The 14,761-nt window shown below is 43.2% G+C and overlaps 2 protein-coding genes across 7 annotated transcripts in view; one reads left to right on the forward strand and one right to left on the reverse strand.

Moving 5' to 3' along the window:
• LOC101732476 (anoctamin-9) overlaps positions 1-5,640 on the forward strand; it is a 41,035-nt gene extending 35,395 nt beyond the window's left edge. The window contains exons 18-25 of one of the 2 annotated variants that reach the window (XM_031900525.1): positions 660-814; positions 948-1,100; positions 1,364-1,511; positions 2,016-2,123; positions 3,312-3,405; positions 3,515-3,627; positions 5,227-5,304; positions 5,441-5,640. In XM_031900525.1, coding sequence (XP_031756385.1) covers positions 660-814; positions 948-1,100; positions 1,364-1,511; positions 2,016-2,123; positions 3,312-3,405; positions 3,515-3,627; positions 5,227-5,304; positions 5,441-5,468 — 877 coding nt within the window. In that variant the 3' untranslated portion in view covers positions 5,469-5,640. The remainder of the gene's footprint in view (positions 1-659; positions 815-947; positions 1,101-1,363; positions 1,512-2,015; positions 2,124-3,311; positions 3,406-3,514; positions 3,628-5,226; positions 5,305-5,440) is intronic. The other variant, XM_031900526.1, reaches the window with a different exon arrangement.
• Positions 5,641-9,072: 3,432 nt separating this feature from the next.
• Positions 9,073-14,761, reverse strand: part of LOC105947220 (acyl-CoA (8-3)-desaturase-like) — a 63,836-nt gene continuing 58,147 nt past the window's right edge. For 3 of the 5 annotated variants that reach the window (XM_018093315.2, XM_018093314.2, XM_031900533.1), the window contains exons 2-5: positions 11,793-11,853; positions 11,633-11,709; positions 11,454-11,551; positions 9,073-10,409 (exon numbers count right to left, since the gene is read on the reverse strand). In XM_018093315.2, the coding sequence (XP_017948804.1) occupies positions 10,211-10,409; positions 11,454-11,551; positions 11,633-11,709; positions 11,793-11,847 (429 nt within the window). In that variant the 5' untranslated portion in view covers positions 11,848-11,853 and the 3' untranslated portion in view covers positions 9,073-10,210. Of the gene's footprint in view, positions 10,410-11,453; positions 11,552-11,632; positions 11,710-11,792; positions 11,854-12,235; positions 12,346-13,936; positions 14,133-14,761 lie in introns of those variants that run through there. The other 2 variants (XM_031900532.1, XM_031900531.1) reach the window with 2 other exon arrangements.

The raw sequence follows: 14,761 nt of genomic DNA on the forward strand, positions 1-14,761 counted from the left end.
TGTTTTCCATGTATAATTACATTTTGTATCTTATAGAGAACATGGGGATGCAGTGGGACATATTTATGGTTAGGTTTAGTGCACCTTTTGGGCACTGTATAGAGCAGTGATCCCCAACCAGTGGCTCACAGCAACATGTTGCTCACCAACCCCTTGGATGTTGCTCTCAGTGCCCCCAAACCAGGTAGTTATTTTTGAATTCCTGACTTGAAGGCAAGTTTTGGTTGAATAAAAACCAGATTTCCTACCAAATAAAGCCCCCTGTAAGCTGATAGTGTGCATAGAGGCTGCCTAATAGCCAATCTTATTTGGCTCCCCCATGAACTTTTATGATGCTTGCGTTGCTCTCCAAGTCTTTTTACATTTGACTGTTGCTCATGAGTAAGAAAGTTTGGGGACCCCTGGTATAGAAATAAGGGGGGAATCAACATTCTTGACTATCCTATGCTCCAGTGGGAGTAACAGGAGATAACAGGGCTTATTTAGGTAGTATAAGGCTGGGTGCAGTATGCAAAAGAACATGCACAAACTACCATTTTTTTGCACTTTATACCCTGTGTTGCTGTTACTGCATGTCCTTGTATTCTAGTTGAGGAAAGTGCTGCCTGCATTCTTCAGCGGTTCTGATACGTTCTGTTCCTACTATTCACACCCTAAAGGTACTTTAGCTACAAATGGCGCCTTATGAAGGATCGGAGATGCAGGGTGCATGGGGAGGATGGATCTGAAGACTCCGCAGCAGAGTGTTGGAGGACCAACTACAGGCTGGGTGCTGTTCATGTCTTCAGCCTGTTTGATGAATTCCTTGAAATGGGTGAGGTGCACCAAAGTGTTGTATCCATTCATATTCTTCATATAACTTATTTTCATTAATTTGGCAAATATATATTGCAATTATTTTATATTGGTCTTCTGTTAACTCTACTTCTTCCTCTCTTCGTCCTCAGTGATCCAGTATAGCTTTACTACAATCTTCGTGGCTGCTTTCCCTCTGGCACCGGTTCTTGCCTTTTTAAACAATGTACTAGAGATACGACTGGACGCCATCAAAATGACACGTTTGCAACGCCGTTTTGTGCCGAGAAAAGCAAATGACATAGGTAATAACTTACTTTACATTAAGCCAGTCTCAGAGGGGCCCACTTCCAAACAGAATCTGCTTCCCCTCGGTCATCACCACCAGGGCTTCTAGCTTCATTTAGGTGCATCCCCCACTGTCAAGAAGGAGTGGTACAGTCTTCAACATAGCAGGGGGAAAGAGAATGTATAAATGAAAAGGAAAAAAGTTAACTGGGGAGTTGACTGTTTCCAACGTGCAACTCTATTCGTACTGCTCTTACCTGTCACATTGTTCTTTTCCCAGGTATCTGGCTGCAGGTTCTGGAGGCAGTTGGGGTTCTTGCTGTCATTACCAATGGTTTGGTCATTGCTGTCACATCTGACTTCATCCCCAGGCTCATATACCTCTATGTTTATGGACCTTGTGCCAATGGAAACACAGAAGGAATAAAGTAAGGCATCTAAGATGGAATCCAATAAAAGTCAGTGAGGGTCATATATAAAGTTTGCGCAGAGACAATGGTTGTTTTGGCTCGGGGTTTCCCCTAAACCCTTATGTTTTGCACTGCTGTGTCCGTCTTTTCTTTTTTATTTTGCTAATTGCGTGAAATAAAAATCACGCACAAAATTTCGCAAATTATATTGTGGTTTTTTTCCTCCACCAAAGTTGTAGCGTAATTTGAACATTTATAAAATGAGCGCAGCACAGAATTATTCGCACAGTTAACATATTGCCCTGCATCATGTAAATATATATATTAACACAGGCAGGGCAAATATGTACACTGTGTGAATAATTCTGCACTGTGCCAATTGTATAGATGACCCCCTGGTGGTGGAGCGAGAGAGAACAGATATATAACAATAACAATAAGCAGCGCTGTTACCGCTCATACACAATATTAGGGGGTAGGTGTAGGGATTAATCTGTTATGTGTTCTCTTTCTCCGCCTCAGCTGTCTTTCGGGATACGTTGATTCCAGTTTGTCTGTATTCTACACAAAAGATTTTGAGGATCTGACGCAGGTCTCGCGGTCTCTGTGCACGAATGTGACAGAGTGCAGGTAAATGTGTGTTTGTGTTGAGCCCAAGCAGATCAGATATGTAATAACATTCATGGGGATTGGCTAGATATAGATCAGTGTCTCTGCAGACACATCTATCCTTCTGAAGTGACTTTTCTGTCATCACCGCCCTCTGGGACATATATAGAAACGTATCTGTCTTTCCCCGCTACGACTTGTACATGTACATGTATACCAGCCTGACCCTTCCTCACAAACAGCTTTCTACCTTCACTACCTGTGATGCCCACACAGTCATTCTTTGCTAAAATATTCATCCCTCTATCCTCCCACAGTGTATCTACTGAGATCCAATTAGTGCTCCTCCAAGGACTGTTATTAAGTTCTCTGATTGGGTAGGAAACTAGGCCCAAACCATTATCTTCCAATGGTCTGACAAAAATAACAGAGGGGTTAGAATTAAGTGGGTAAAACTCAATTAGGGTGATATAAGAGCTACAATGGGCCACACACACTTCTTCCTGGAAATAAGAGCCACATTGTTTGAAGGAATAGTTCAGTGTAAAAATCTGGGTAAATAGATCAACTGCCAACTGTACCAAACATCCATATTACTTATGTAACCTGTTTTATTAAGTGTTGTATTTTATTTTATTTACAGTTACAAATAAAGAAAAAAAACCTTTAAAAAAATAGATCAACTGCGCAAAATAAAATATATTTCTAATTTAGTTAGTTAGGCAAAAATGTAATCTATAGTGAGTGGATATCTAACATAATGATCAGAACACAACTTCCTCCTTGTCTAAGCAAACTAACCAAACAGTCATGTCCCATATGGTACCCCCTTCAAGTCACTGATTGGTTACTGACTGCTAACAGCTTAGACAGCTGTAAAGGAGGAAGTAGTGTTCTGGCCATTGTGTTAGACATCTGCTCACTCCAGCCTTTATAGATTACATTTTTGCCTAACTTTCTATTTTTCCCAGTTTCATTTTTACACTGAACTATTCCTTCCAGACCTTTAGACATGTATGGCCAAGCAGGTTTGCTCATCTTAACTAGGAGCACACGGTGACATCTTTGAGTTGTAATTACTGACTTCGAATTTATTTCCTTCTACCTTTAACAGCCCAGTTATTTGTACCTGTCTATCCTTTCCATTGACTGTTTGGACATTTGCACCCCAAACTTCCCGCTAGACTAATGTTTGCCTCCTTTCTGCAGGTACCGAGACTATCGCTCTGCAGCCGATTACAGCTTTTCAACACAGTTTTGGCACATTTTCGCTGCCAGACTTGGTTTTCTCATTGTGTTTGAGGTGAGGAATCTATGTGCAGTGTTTGTCTGTATTGCTTGTCCTTCTCTAGGATTGCGCTATAGAATAAAAGGCATTTCGTGTCCCTTAATAATGTTTTCTCTTCTATCAGCACGTGGCCGTATGTATAAAATTTGTCGCCGCCTGGTTTGTGCCAGACATCCCTCAGCGAGTGGAAAACTATAACCTTGACATGAAAAAGCAACACCTGCTGGAGGAGCTCAGGTATAAAGCACACACCTGTGTAACTTATACTCCTAATATGTCCTACTCATCCCCTCACTAGTTACATGCAGCAGCATTGCTCCATTCCACTTATACCTGGGGCAGTCTCATAGTAGCACAGTAGATGATAAAAAAAAAAGCCAACCATCAAATTCATCCTTTTTGACTAAGTGAAATATAGACTTTATTGAGGATAGGGAATAAAACCCAAGGGAAAATAATTTTAGTCCTGACTCCTGAGTGGGAAATCAGTCCCTGCATCAATTTAATTTCACTGGGGTATTTTCTCAGCTTCTAAAAAGGCATCCAACCTTCTAATATACAGTATCTGCCAACATAACTGCATTAGTCAGTGCTGTATCCATAACGTGTGGGGGGGCGGCACGTAGGTACCCCCTCTCCTGCCCCCAACCTGCCATGTAACTTGGATGTTACACAGACACACAAGTTAGGGGAATGGCAGGAGGTGCCTCCTGATGCTCCTTTCTGCAATGAGTGCTGGAATTCTGATCCAGCTTTTGGTGCATAAAAAGTTCATTGATGGAATTGTTTTGTAAATAAAGGTGGCTAAACATGTGAAGATGTGGATCTTTCAACGTATGACCATCTTGATTGGATGCAGGCAGTCAGGGTGTGAAGCAAAGATGAATATCGGCCAGAAATCGGTCAGGAAGGACTATTTGAGGGTCCCATATATGGGCCAATTAGCTGCTGATATCCACTGCTTTTATTGGTCCATGTATAGCCACCTTAACACTTGAAACCTACTAATTACCTATTACCAGTTTTTCTTGTAACCTACTTATTGCCTACTGATAGATCATAATTAGGGTTGCCACCTTTCTCCATCTGTGACTCCGGGCAGGGGGGTCACATTGTCTGCATAATGCTTTCATGGGGCAGAGAGTCCTGTCTGGTTTTCCTAATTTGGAAAACTGGGCAGATTGTTTTGACCTGCACAGCCTTTTTAAAAACCATACAGGTGGAAACCCTCAACAAAATGTATCCAACAAAACTAGTGGCATAACTAGTTGTTACTGCAGCCCACAGCAAAATTAATTTAGGGCCCTCAAAAATTGGAACGTAGACTTTTTCTGGAGCTTGTAGCTACCAACACACGCCATAGTTAAGCTGGCCATACACGCACCGATACTATCGTATGAAACCTCGTTTCGTACGATATTCGGTGCGTGTATGGCATGTCGGCGAGTCGACCGATATCACAGGAAGCTGCTGATATCGGTCGACTCGCCGATCGGACCGGTTAAAAGATTTTGGTTGGGCGCCATAGAAGGCACCTGACCAAAATCTGCCGTCAGGGCTGAATCGGCAGAAGGAGGTAGAAATCCTATTGTTTCTACCTCCTTATCTGCTGTTTCAGCCCTGATGGTGTGTGGTGGATCTGACGATGTCGTCAGATCGCCACGTGTGTGGCCACCTTTACCCTTAGGGCTCTGGTACACGGGGAGATTAGTCGCCCTTAGACACATTAAGTTCCCATTTCAGCCTCGATAAGTAGCTGCTTCCACCAAAAATAAAAAATCAGCACCAATGAGAGTTGTCAGTGGGGGCTAACTCTCCCCCTCCTCTATTCCACAGTATGATGCCAGAGGAAAGTGATGAATATCACAAGGAGGGCAGCCCCAATTCTTACAGGGATTTTCTTATGGACGACAGGTAAAGGCCAATCACAGACCACTCTAAGCAGGAGATAAATATTCTGTGCCTACCTGGACTGAACACCCCCCCACTCACTAGAATGTTTTACAGTTAAAAATGTCTAGACTATAACTGCATTTTTCGTTTGTTACAGAATGATAGAACGTTCTACGGAGGTGTGAGAGGACGCCTGGCTCAGAGCAATGAGATACCGTGGAACTGGGACCTTTCTATAGATGTACAAAGCCTGCTCAAAGCACAGTGCTGGCATAAGGCTGCTGGCTGGCCCCACACTTCATTATTGTTTTTTTAATTCTATTTTTTTGTAAAATAAATGTTTTTTTTTATTACAAAGCTTAAGCTTCTTCATTTTTTGGGGATCATCATGCTGAAAATGCTTATATAAAATGCATTACACAGCTGAACCCCTGTTCTAATGAACAAAAACAGCTCACTACTGACCACGAGGCCTAAATAAAATCACAAACTACTCCAATTTAAAGGAAAACTAAAACTTAATAATGTAAAATAAAGGCTAGACAGTGGCGGAAAATTTTCTCCATGTTTATATGATGAAAAGTCATGTGATTTTAATGATTCTGATTCGGTTCGGCGAGGACCATGTATTCGGCTGAATCTGAATCCTGCAGAAAAAGGCTAAATCTTGGCCCAATCCCAAACCGAATCCTGGATTTGGTGCATCCCTAGTATAATACATCCCATATGTAAAACACTGCTTAATCTAAATAAACTATTTTCATACAAATATAATATAATTTCTAGGGGTGTGTGCCATTGGAAATCCTAAATGAAAGAGCCACTATTTTGGGCCTGATTCACTAAAGGGCGATAAAAATTATTGCACGCTTTTTTGCGTTAAAAAACGCAAAATAATTCACCATAGTATTATCGCGTGCGAAAAATCGACATTTTCGCATGGGTTATTTCTCGCACTAGTTTTACCGCATGCGTTAATTTCTGCGCTGAAAAGAATACGATCGCATGATTCACTATAACTTTTGCGCGCTAAATATCGCATTCGGCTATGCGAAAATTAACACCTACTACAGGCAGGCGAAATATTATACGGCTCAAGGGAAAAGATGTAACAGGGCAATATTTACTGATATATATATAAACCAGTTTGGTAAGATTCTTTAAACCATCTGTTGGTTAAGTATTCATTCTGGGGGTATAGTTTTCCTACTATCTGGCTCTAATTAGGCTTTAAAGCACATACAGACATGCCAGTTACACGCAGGTTACATAAATGGCCAAAGCTCTTTTACTACTACATTTCTTGTTCCTGTTACAATTAGAGCCAACATTGTTTCATTACTTCCTGTCAGGTGATCTCTGCACACAGCCAATCACAAGATGGTGGCTCAAGGCAAACTCTGTAAAATGACACTATATACTGATATATATATATCTATACATGCCAGTATGGCAAGATTCTTTAATAGGCCACTTATTATATCAATTATCTCTTGGTTACGTATACACACACTATGCCCTGGCTGGGCTACCTGTGCTCACACTCTGAGATCAACTACTCTAAAGATAATGTCTATCATCACCTGGATGAATGAAAACCTTCATAGACACTCTGTTTACTAAGCTACTGTGCCATTAGGCTTTCTTAGAGCTCAAGTCAGGATTAAGGAGGAAGCTGGACATCGAACAAAAGACCAAAATTCAATATTCGGAATCAAAATAGTCAAAACAGAGTAGAACTGGGGGTCAAGGCCCACCAGGGCTTCCACCTCAGGGACCCCTCCCCCCCCCAGTTATGAGGTCACTGTCAAGTCTTTCAAAGAATACGCAACACCACAACCCCCCCTCCCTCCATCACTCATACCTTGTAATCTCCGATGCAGCAGCAATCTGGAGGGGAGGTCAGAGGGGAGTAGGTCTGGGTCTGTTGGGTGGCTGGGGCTGACCGGGTTTATTCCCAGTGTCCCACCGGCCTAGTCCAACACTGAGTCAAGGTCAGTTAGGAAACTTAGTAACCAGGGAACCTGATGAAAATAGCAAAATAGCAAAAAAGAGCACACCCTGGAGCTTGTAAGAGGAATAATTAGACATTGAAACCACATCTCACCATTTATTTATGTAGATACCCCTTAATGAGGTGAAGACCCAGAAAGAACAAGTGAGTCATTCCCTTTTATATTGGAGAACACCTCCACCTAGTGGTAACTAATGAGGTCCCGCTATTATTTTATAGAATTAAAGGCCTATCATCTATCAAGATCTATATAAGGCACAAAATGACTAAAGATGTGTTTAGTACTGGGAAAAAAGTGCTTTTGAGAAGTTATACAGTAATTCATGTGTATAAATAAATGCAGAGTTAGTAAATTCATTTATTCTGATATCAATTCAAAGGGGAAGGGACTATCTCTTGCCAGGGAACAAAACATATTTAAAAGGGTCAACAATAATAATCTATTATATATATTGATATGTTATAGAATGTGCCCTATGTGGTTTGTAGTAATGAATGATTTTGTGGTTTAAATTTAGATTTAAAAGTGAGAAAGCCGAAATAAAAACAGCTGCTACTAGTAGCTCTGTGTGACTTCACCCTATGGGTAATGACACACTGGGCTACTAGTAGCAGCTACTTTCCATGGCTACTGAATGCTAGAAAATTCCCCAGACCCCATGCAGTCAGAGGTTGGAGCAGCAGGTCAGGCTAGAATGGCCCTTTGGCAGATTACAATATGGCACCGGGGCCAAATGGGACTTTGATAAAATGACCAACTGCAAAGGAATGTGATGGAGCACTGATAGTTACTGGCTGTGCTCTGGATGAATTTAGGCATCTAACGGGCCAACTGATGCCTGTTCTCACTTTCAAAATGCCAGCCTCATCACATACCCCCCAACTGTCCCGCTTTTCGCGGGACAGTCCCGGTTTTTACAGCGCGTCCCGCTGTCCCGGATAGTTGAATGAATGTCCCGCATTACGAAAATGCAGACCATTCATTGAACAACCCAGGGACAGCGGGACGCGCTCGCTGGAGCCGAGCGCTCAGGCTCCGGCTTGTTCCGTGGCTCCTGCTCCTTATGCGGCTCCTCTAACTGCAGCGACAGGCCCTTTTATAATGTTGCACCCGCGCATATGTGTGACGTCTCACGTACGCACGGGCGCAACCTTATAAAAGGGCCTGTTGCCGCCATAGAAGGAGCCGCATAAAGAGCAGGAGTCTCAAGAAGCAGCATCTATGGGGGGGAGCACTGTGTATTGGAGGTACTCTCTATGGGGGCAATTAGGGGCTACTGTGTATGGGGGGAACTGTGTATTGGAGGTACTCTCTATGGGGGCAATTAAGAGCTACTGTGTATGGGGGAAATTGGGGGCACTGTGTATGGGGGGGTACTTTCTATGGGGGAAATTGGGGGCACTGTATGGGGGCATTGTGTATGGGGGGGTACTTTTTATGGGGCAGTGTATGGGGGCTACTGTCTGTCTATGGGGTCAATTGGGGGCACTGTCTATGGAGGGCATTGTCTATGGGGGTAAATGGGGCACTGTGTATGGGGGGTACTGCCTATTGGGCCATTGCGGCAAAAAAATGAATTTTAAAAATGGGGTGTGGTAATTGGGGCGTGGCCACAGAAGTGGGCGTGGTCAAAAATCTTTTTGTCCCTCTTTTCATTTTTCAAATGTTGGGAGGTATGTCATCATTACTGCACAAGTGTAGCTGCTGCTATTACTGTATTTCCTAATACTACGGGGTGGGGGGGTCACTGATACATTATTCATCAACCGACACCAACAAAAAAATCAAGGTTTTAATCTTCATCTTACTTCCATCTTACCCCTATCACATGATACAGGCGGCTTTTAAGTGGTACTGACACTTTAGCATATATAACATGTAATCTGTTGGTAAGAACAGGCAGTTTGGAGAAGGAAGGGCACTAGGACATGATCGTGGGCAGCGGAGGGAGGAGGGGATTATTTTAAAACTGCTCTCACCACTATGACATACAGGAAGCCACTTTACTCCAAGCTGCACCCCGACTTGGCCTAAGGCACACGTAATCATTCAAACATTGGGACATTTTCATATGATTCTGGCCAGGGAACACGCTACGTATGCCTGAGGGTCTCAGCCAGAGAGAATATCATTTTTGAAAAATCCAAAAAGCCACCTCTGTGAATCCATAAAATGTATCTTTTGTACTTTTGCAAACAGCAGTTCTGCCCATTGGCTGCCTGAATTGTATGATTTGGAAGGAAAAACAGGATTGGGTGAATGGCGTATCTTGCCTCGAAGCAGTGAATTTAGTTCTGACTTTATGTTTATACGTTCAAGGTGCAGCTTGCTGGGTCTCCTGAGGGTGTCGCTGTAGAGTCAAATAAATAGCTAGGACATATCTGAGGAGCATTTCCACCATATAATCTTTGGGCAAACTGTATGAATGGGACTCATAACCCAGAGAGCCTTCCCTATGAATTACTGTGTAGGCCGATCTCCTGTGACACTGAAGTAGTGACATAAAGCATCAGAATTGTATAAGGTTCCCAATACGGCACAGAGGCCAAACAAGCCCAGGAGGCACCGCAGTGGCGGAATCCTAGTAGCCCCTGGGTCTCCTCTGCTGCTGTTCAATGACTGTTGGCAGATAATGGCAGGAATAGAAATAGAGGAGGGCCTAAATAGAAAGATATGTAATAAAAAGTAACAATAACAATAAAATTGTAGCTATACAGAGAAATTGTTTGTTGGCTGCTGGGTTCAGTAGAGGAAGGCAAACAATCCAGTAATTGTGCTGGGGCATGGTGGGAAATAAACTGTGGGGAGAAATAGTCACACGGGGTGAGAAAGTAAAGTGGAGGAAGAGACCATTTTTGGACTTGCGACTATTCTTGCGCAATTTTGGCCAAATTTTTCCGTGGCAAATTTTTTCATCCATTTTGCGAAACAATCCACCAATGGCGAAATGCGGAAATTCGCTGCGAATCCATGCCTGGCGAAACATTTCGCCCATCACTAATATGGATGGGTACCTGCGTAGAGAGCCACTCCTTATTCTGATCATAGTCAATGTTCATTGGAATGTGGTTCATCTGAGTGACCCACACAAACAAGTTGCTCTCAATAAATCTGAAACACAAGACAAAGGCATTGATCAGAGACTAATGTGCTGCTACCAGCGCCGTGCTACCATCTATAATATGATCCTCCCTGTATCCAGGGCCCAAGGTGAATCAATGGAGGGGACATACATGATCAATAAAAACAGCAACACAAATAGGGCATCTGGCTCTTTTGAGGGGATCTGTCCCAGGGATAAAATATGTTGCTTGGATCAGCTCCCTGCAGGCAATGGCGGTGTATGTATCAGATGCCTCATCTCTTTATGTTGCATTTGGACACACATGGACAAAATTGTAAAAAGACAAATTTAGGAACCATCCTAGAGAGGAAAGTTTGTTTATTTGGGTGTTCTTTATGTGTTCAGACACAATGCAACTGAATGCAACAAAAGTGGCATCCCAAGCCAGCCGGGTACCCAAGGCAACCCAGCCACCCACCTTGTTCCAAACCCCACCCACCTCTATGAGAGCATGCACGTGCACGCTCGCACACACAGAAGGGTGCCGACCACTGGGGGAGGCAGATTTGAGGAGCGGGTGCTGATGGATCAGACTTCACTGGACTAGGGGAAGGCAGAAAGATGTATGTGCTGTGCAACCCCCACTGTTGCACCCTAGGCACTTGCCTCTCCTGCCTACCCCTCTTACTGGCCCTACTTCTCAGGGACCGCCATGTAGTAGTTTTTGCTTCATAAATAATATCTTGGGGCCTTTTCTCTCTCTCTCTCTCTCTGTTGTTGTTTAATGCTAGAGGAAGTTATTCATTTGGATACAGCTTGCTCACACCATGCTCACATCTATAAAAAATACTACCTTGGGTTTGCAAAACTGTGTTCCCCCCACACACACTGGGTCCCTATTCTATTTGATAGATTTCAGCATTCCATAGGGTACAACCAAATGCAACAAAACAAGCACCTATAGTTTTTGTGGAGCTTCTTGTTTTACTCCTTAGCTGTAGATCTGACGGCATGGTATGGCCTGTAGTATGTACCCCTGTTCCCTGCAGCTATTCCATTCCCTTGTACCTTCTGTTTATAACAGTGCTCACCTAACCACCATGAACAGAGCGATGGTGCCGCTCACTCCCAGGAACGGGATGTAACACAGACCAAACCTCACATAGAAAGAAATCATCCAGGCCAGGTCCTGCAGGAACAAGAGGCAGAGTCAGCCATTGCAACCTCACTTTACTGTCAGTCCATTTACTGCAGAATTAAACGTGCTTACCGCCCACTTCTTGCGCCGTATTGCAAAGCAGAAAATATACCATTGGGAATAGACGGGAATCAGTGCTGGAGGCCCAACTGCAAAGAGAACAGAGGATGAATATCCGTTAGCAATAGCTTTATACCTGAGACATGAAGTACTTGGTGTTGAGCTCACTCACTGAAGAAGAAGTACTTGTGCTGGTGATTATACGGCATGTATTTCTTCTTCTTCATTCCAAGCTGTGGGGGGAAACGAGAGAGTGCCGGAAGGATTATGAACGTTATTCACATCTTTTTCCATCCCAAGGCATAGATATTTCATTCTGTGCATTTCCCTGATGGAATAGTCCCTGTTGTGTGCGCATTGTGTGACTGTTATAGGGGCATTAGAATGTGAGCTCAATGGGGACCACATTTTTATTTTTATTATTAATTATATATATAGTTAGGTAGCCATATACGGCCCAATCTGGAACAATGTCTGACCAATCAGCCCCCTTGCTAATTGCTGATGTTTGTGTTTTATGTTAATTAAAATAAATAAACAAGTTCTGTTGGTCGTTTAAGTCTTGTTGTGTCTTTGTGTATCTTTCTGGGTGACAAAATTAGAGATGCACCAAACCTAGTTTTTCGGGTTCGGCCGAACCCCTGAATCCATCCCAAGCGATTCGGCTGAATACCGAACCAAAAGGTTTTTTCATTCAGTACAGGACAGAACAGACGGGGGTGCTCCTGAAACACATGTATGATATTAATAGTGCAAAACTGCTAATATATAAACAGAAAGTAAAAAAAAATAAAAATAATGTAAGTTGCATGTGTGCACAGAGGTCGGTGGGCACATGTAGCCTTTAACCAGATGTTACTTCTACAAACAGTATTTAAACTATATTTTAACACATTTGTTGTTCGGTAAGTGTTTGCCACACAGATTAAGAGCTGTAGATTAAAACCGGTGCCTTTCATTATATTTTTTCCCCCTCTCTCCTGTGGGGCAGGTGACCCAATATGTTCTCCCAGGAAACTAAAACCTATGATAAAAGCTTCCAGTAGCAAATGCTAATGTCAAATAACATTAAACAAAGTTTAATAGAGCTCCTTAGGGCCAAGCTACACAGGAGATTTTGATCAGGGTTTTGGGTCAGACTTTATCTGACCCACAAACTTTGCATGCAACAACACAAGATATAGTGGGATCCTATAGAATCTGGTCCCCATTGCTGTAATGGGAGTGGGATCAGATAAAGTCAGGTGGTGTCCTTTGTGCATCTGTTTCCTTAGGAGAAAGTAGCAAAAACTACAAACTATTGGCAGGTGTTCTCAAGGCAGTAAATGGAGCTTACGACTAATATTCTGGTACCACCTAGTTAAAAGGAGACCCCTTTGCAGATGGACCCAAAATACAAACAGCACTTTTCTTCTCTGTATTCAGAATATTGGAAGGTGCTGATTGATTGGTACCAGTTGCCAACTGTGAAGATGGAGGTGCTAATAGTGCTAATACTCTGCCAGGGGATATTATGGGGGTGAATGTGTGCCTGAGGGTAGAGAACAAGGCAGAGCTTTGAGGGAGCACCGGCCTAGGAAAACACAATCTATTTTACTAGGGGCTGTGCGTAAGTTTTGTACATTTGTATGTTATTTTGGTCCTGTTTTTTCTAAAGTAAATCTAGACAGGTGACTTTTTTTTCACACAATTGGCTTCTAACTTGTGCAAGACACGGCTACATTTGGGAAGCCACTCAGTATACAGGTTTATCAACTGCAGGCCATTGAAAGCAAAAATATTGATTGGTTGCATGGGTAACTGCCCAGGGGCAAATTTGCCCAGTGTGTATAAATAAGCCCCTAGTGTCAGCTGTGTCTTAGTAAGTCATTCGTATACTCTAACTAAAGTGCAGTTTACTAGAGGGGAGAGCCAGTTTGTTAGGCACCCCTAGTGAATATAATTGGTAACCTTGAACCCTGAGTTGGTGCTCTTATCCCTAAACGATACACAGGTTTCAGGTACTTCCTATTGGAGCAGCGGCACCTTTACTGTATTTCCCAGTGATTCATTGCAGCAGTCCAGGACAGTGTATAGTAACTACTAACATTTTACTATAGTGTGTATGTGCCAGTCCCAGAGCGCCCTCATGCCCCTTATCCATCCCCAGACTTGCACAGCAGTAAATGCATGGCAGGAGGTTAGGGCAAGGATTTCGGGCAGGGCTGACTTGCACCCACTGACATTGCACTCTACTCTCTACACTGGGTGCAACAAAAAGCAGGCGGCCCTTTGCTACAATGTTTAATGATCTCTTAAAAGAGTTCCATTTCATACCATCTCCTACTGAAGCGCAGAAGCTGCCATATGGCTTTTTGCTTGTGAGTGGTGTGCCACTCCTCACCCAGTCAGCGGGACTTCTCTTTGGGTGCCATTGGTGCTGTGGGTGTCTGCAGCAAACCTTTTAGTGGGACAGAGCAATTTATCAACTTTATTATCTATAACAGAAAAAACAGAAGTGTTTAAGCTTAAAAAAGTGTTTGTATTTCTCTCTAGTTCTCTGTGATTTCCACGTGGCTGAGACTCCTGGATTTTCCCACAAAAATGAATGTAATCATTGCCATAGCTGTCTGAGGGTCTCAATATCCTTGGCCATTCATTATATTGGGCAATCTGGGATTAGAAATCCTTAAGGCTTATATTTAGCATATAGCCCGACCTGTTGCATTGACCTTAAATGTCTGGGAAACCTGCAGGGCCCCAGGTCCAACTCAGTAAATATGCCCAGGTGACTGTTGCAATATGTGTGTGTACTTCAAGAACATCTGCAGGGCTGCAGGGGATGCTGGGAGTTGTATTATGCACAATGGCTGGATGATTACAGGGGTTAGAGGGCACCATAGTTGTGCAGGAGTTTTTGTCAGCAAGTGGATCACAGGGGTTTAGGGAGTTGTTTAACATCTAAAGAGCCCAATGGAGTGCGGAGTGATGTTGTTCCACAACAGCTGGAGTAGGAAACATTGGCTTTTGGGCATGGAACCGCTATTGCAACTTCTGTCCAGAGAGGCCCCCCTCTGCTCTGTCTGCCATCTCTTGGTGTGAGCAGGAAGTGCTCTCCCATTGGCTGGGTGCAGCTTTCACCCATTAGCTAAAGGAACAGGA

This window comes from Xenopus tropicalis, chromosome 4 (assembly GCF_000004195.4).
Source record: "Xenopus tropicalis strain Nigerian chromosome 4, UCB_Xtro_10.0, whole genome shotgun sequence".
In the NCBI taxonomy this organism is placed as follows: domain Eukaryota; kingdom Metazoa; phylum Chordata; class Amphibia; order Anura; family Pipidae; genus Xenopus; species Xenopus tropicalis.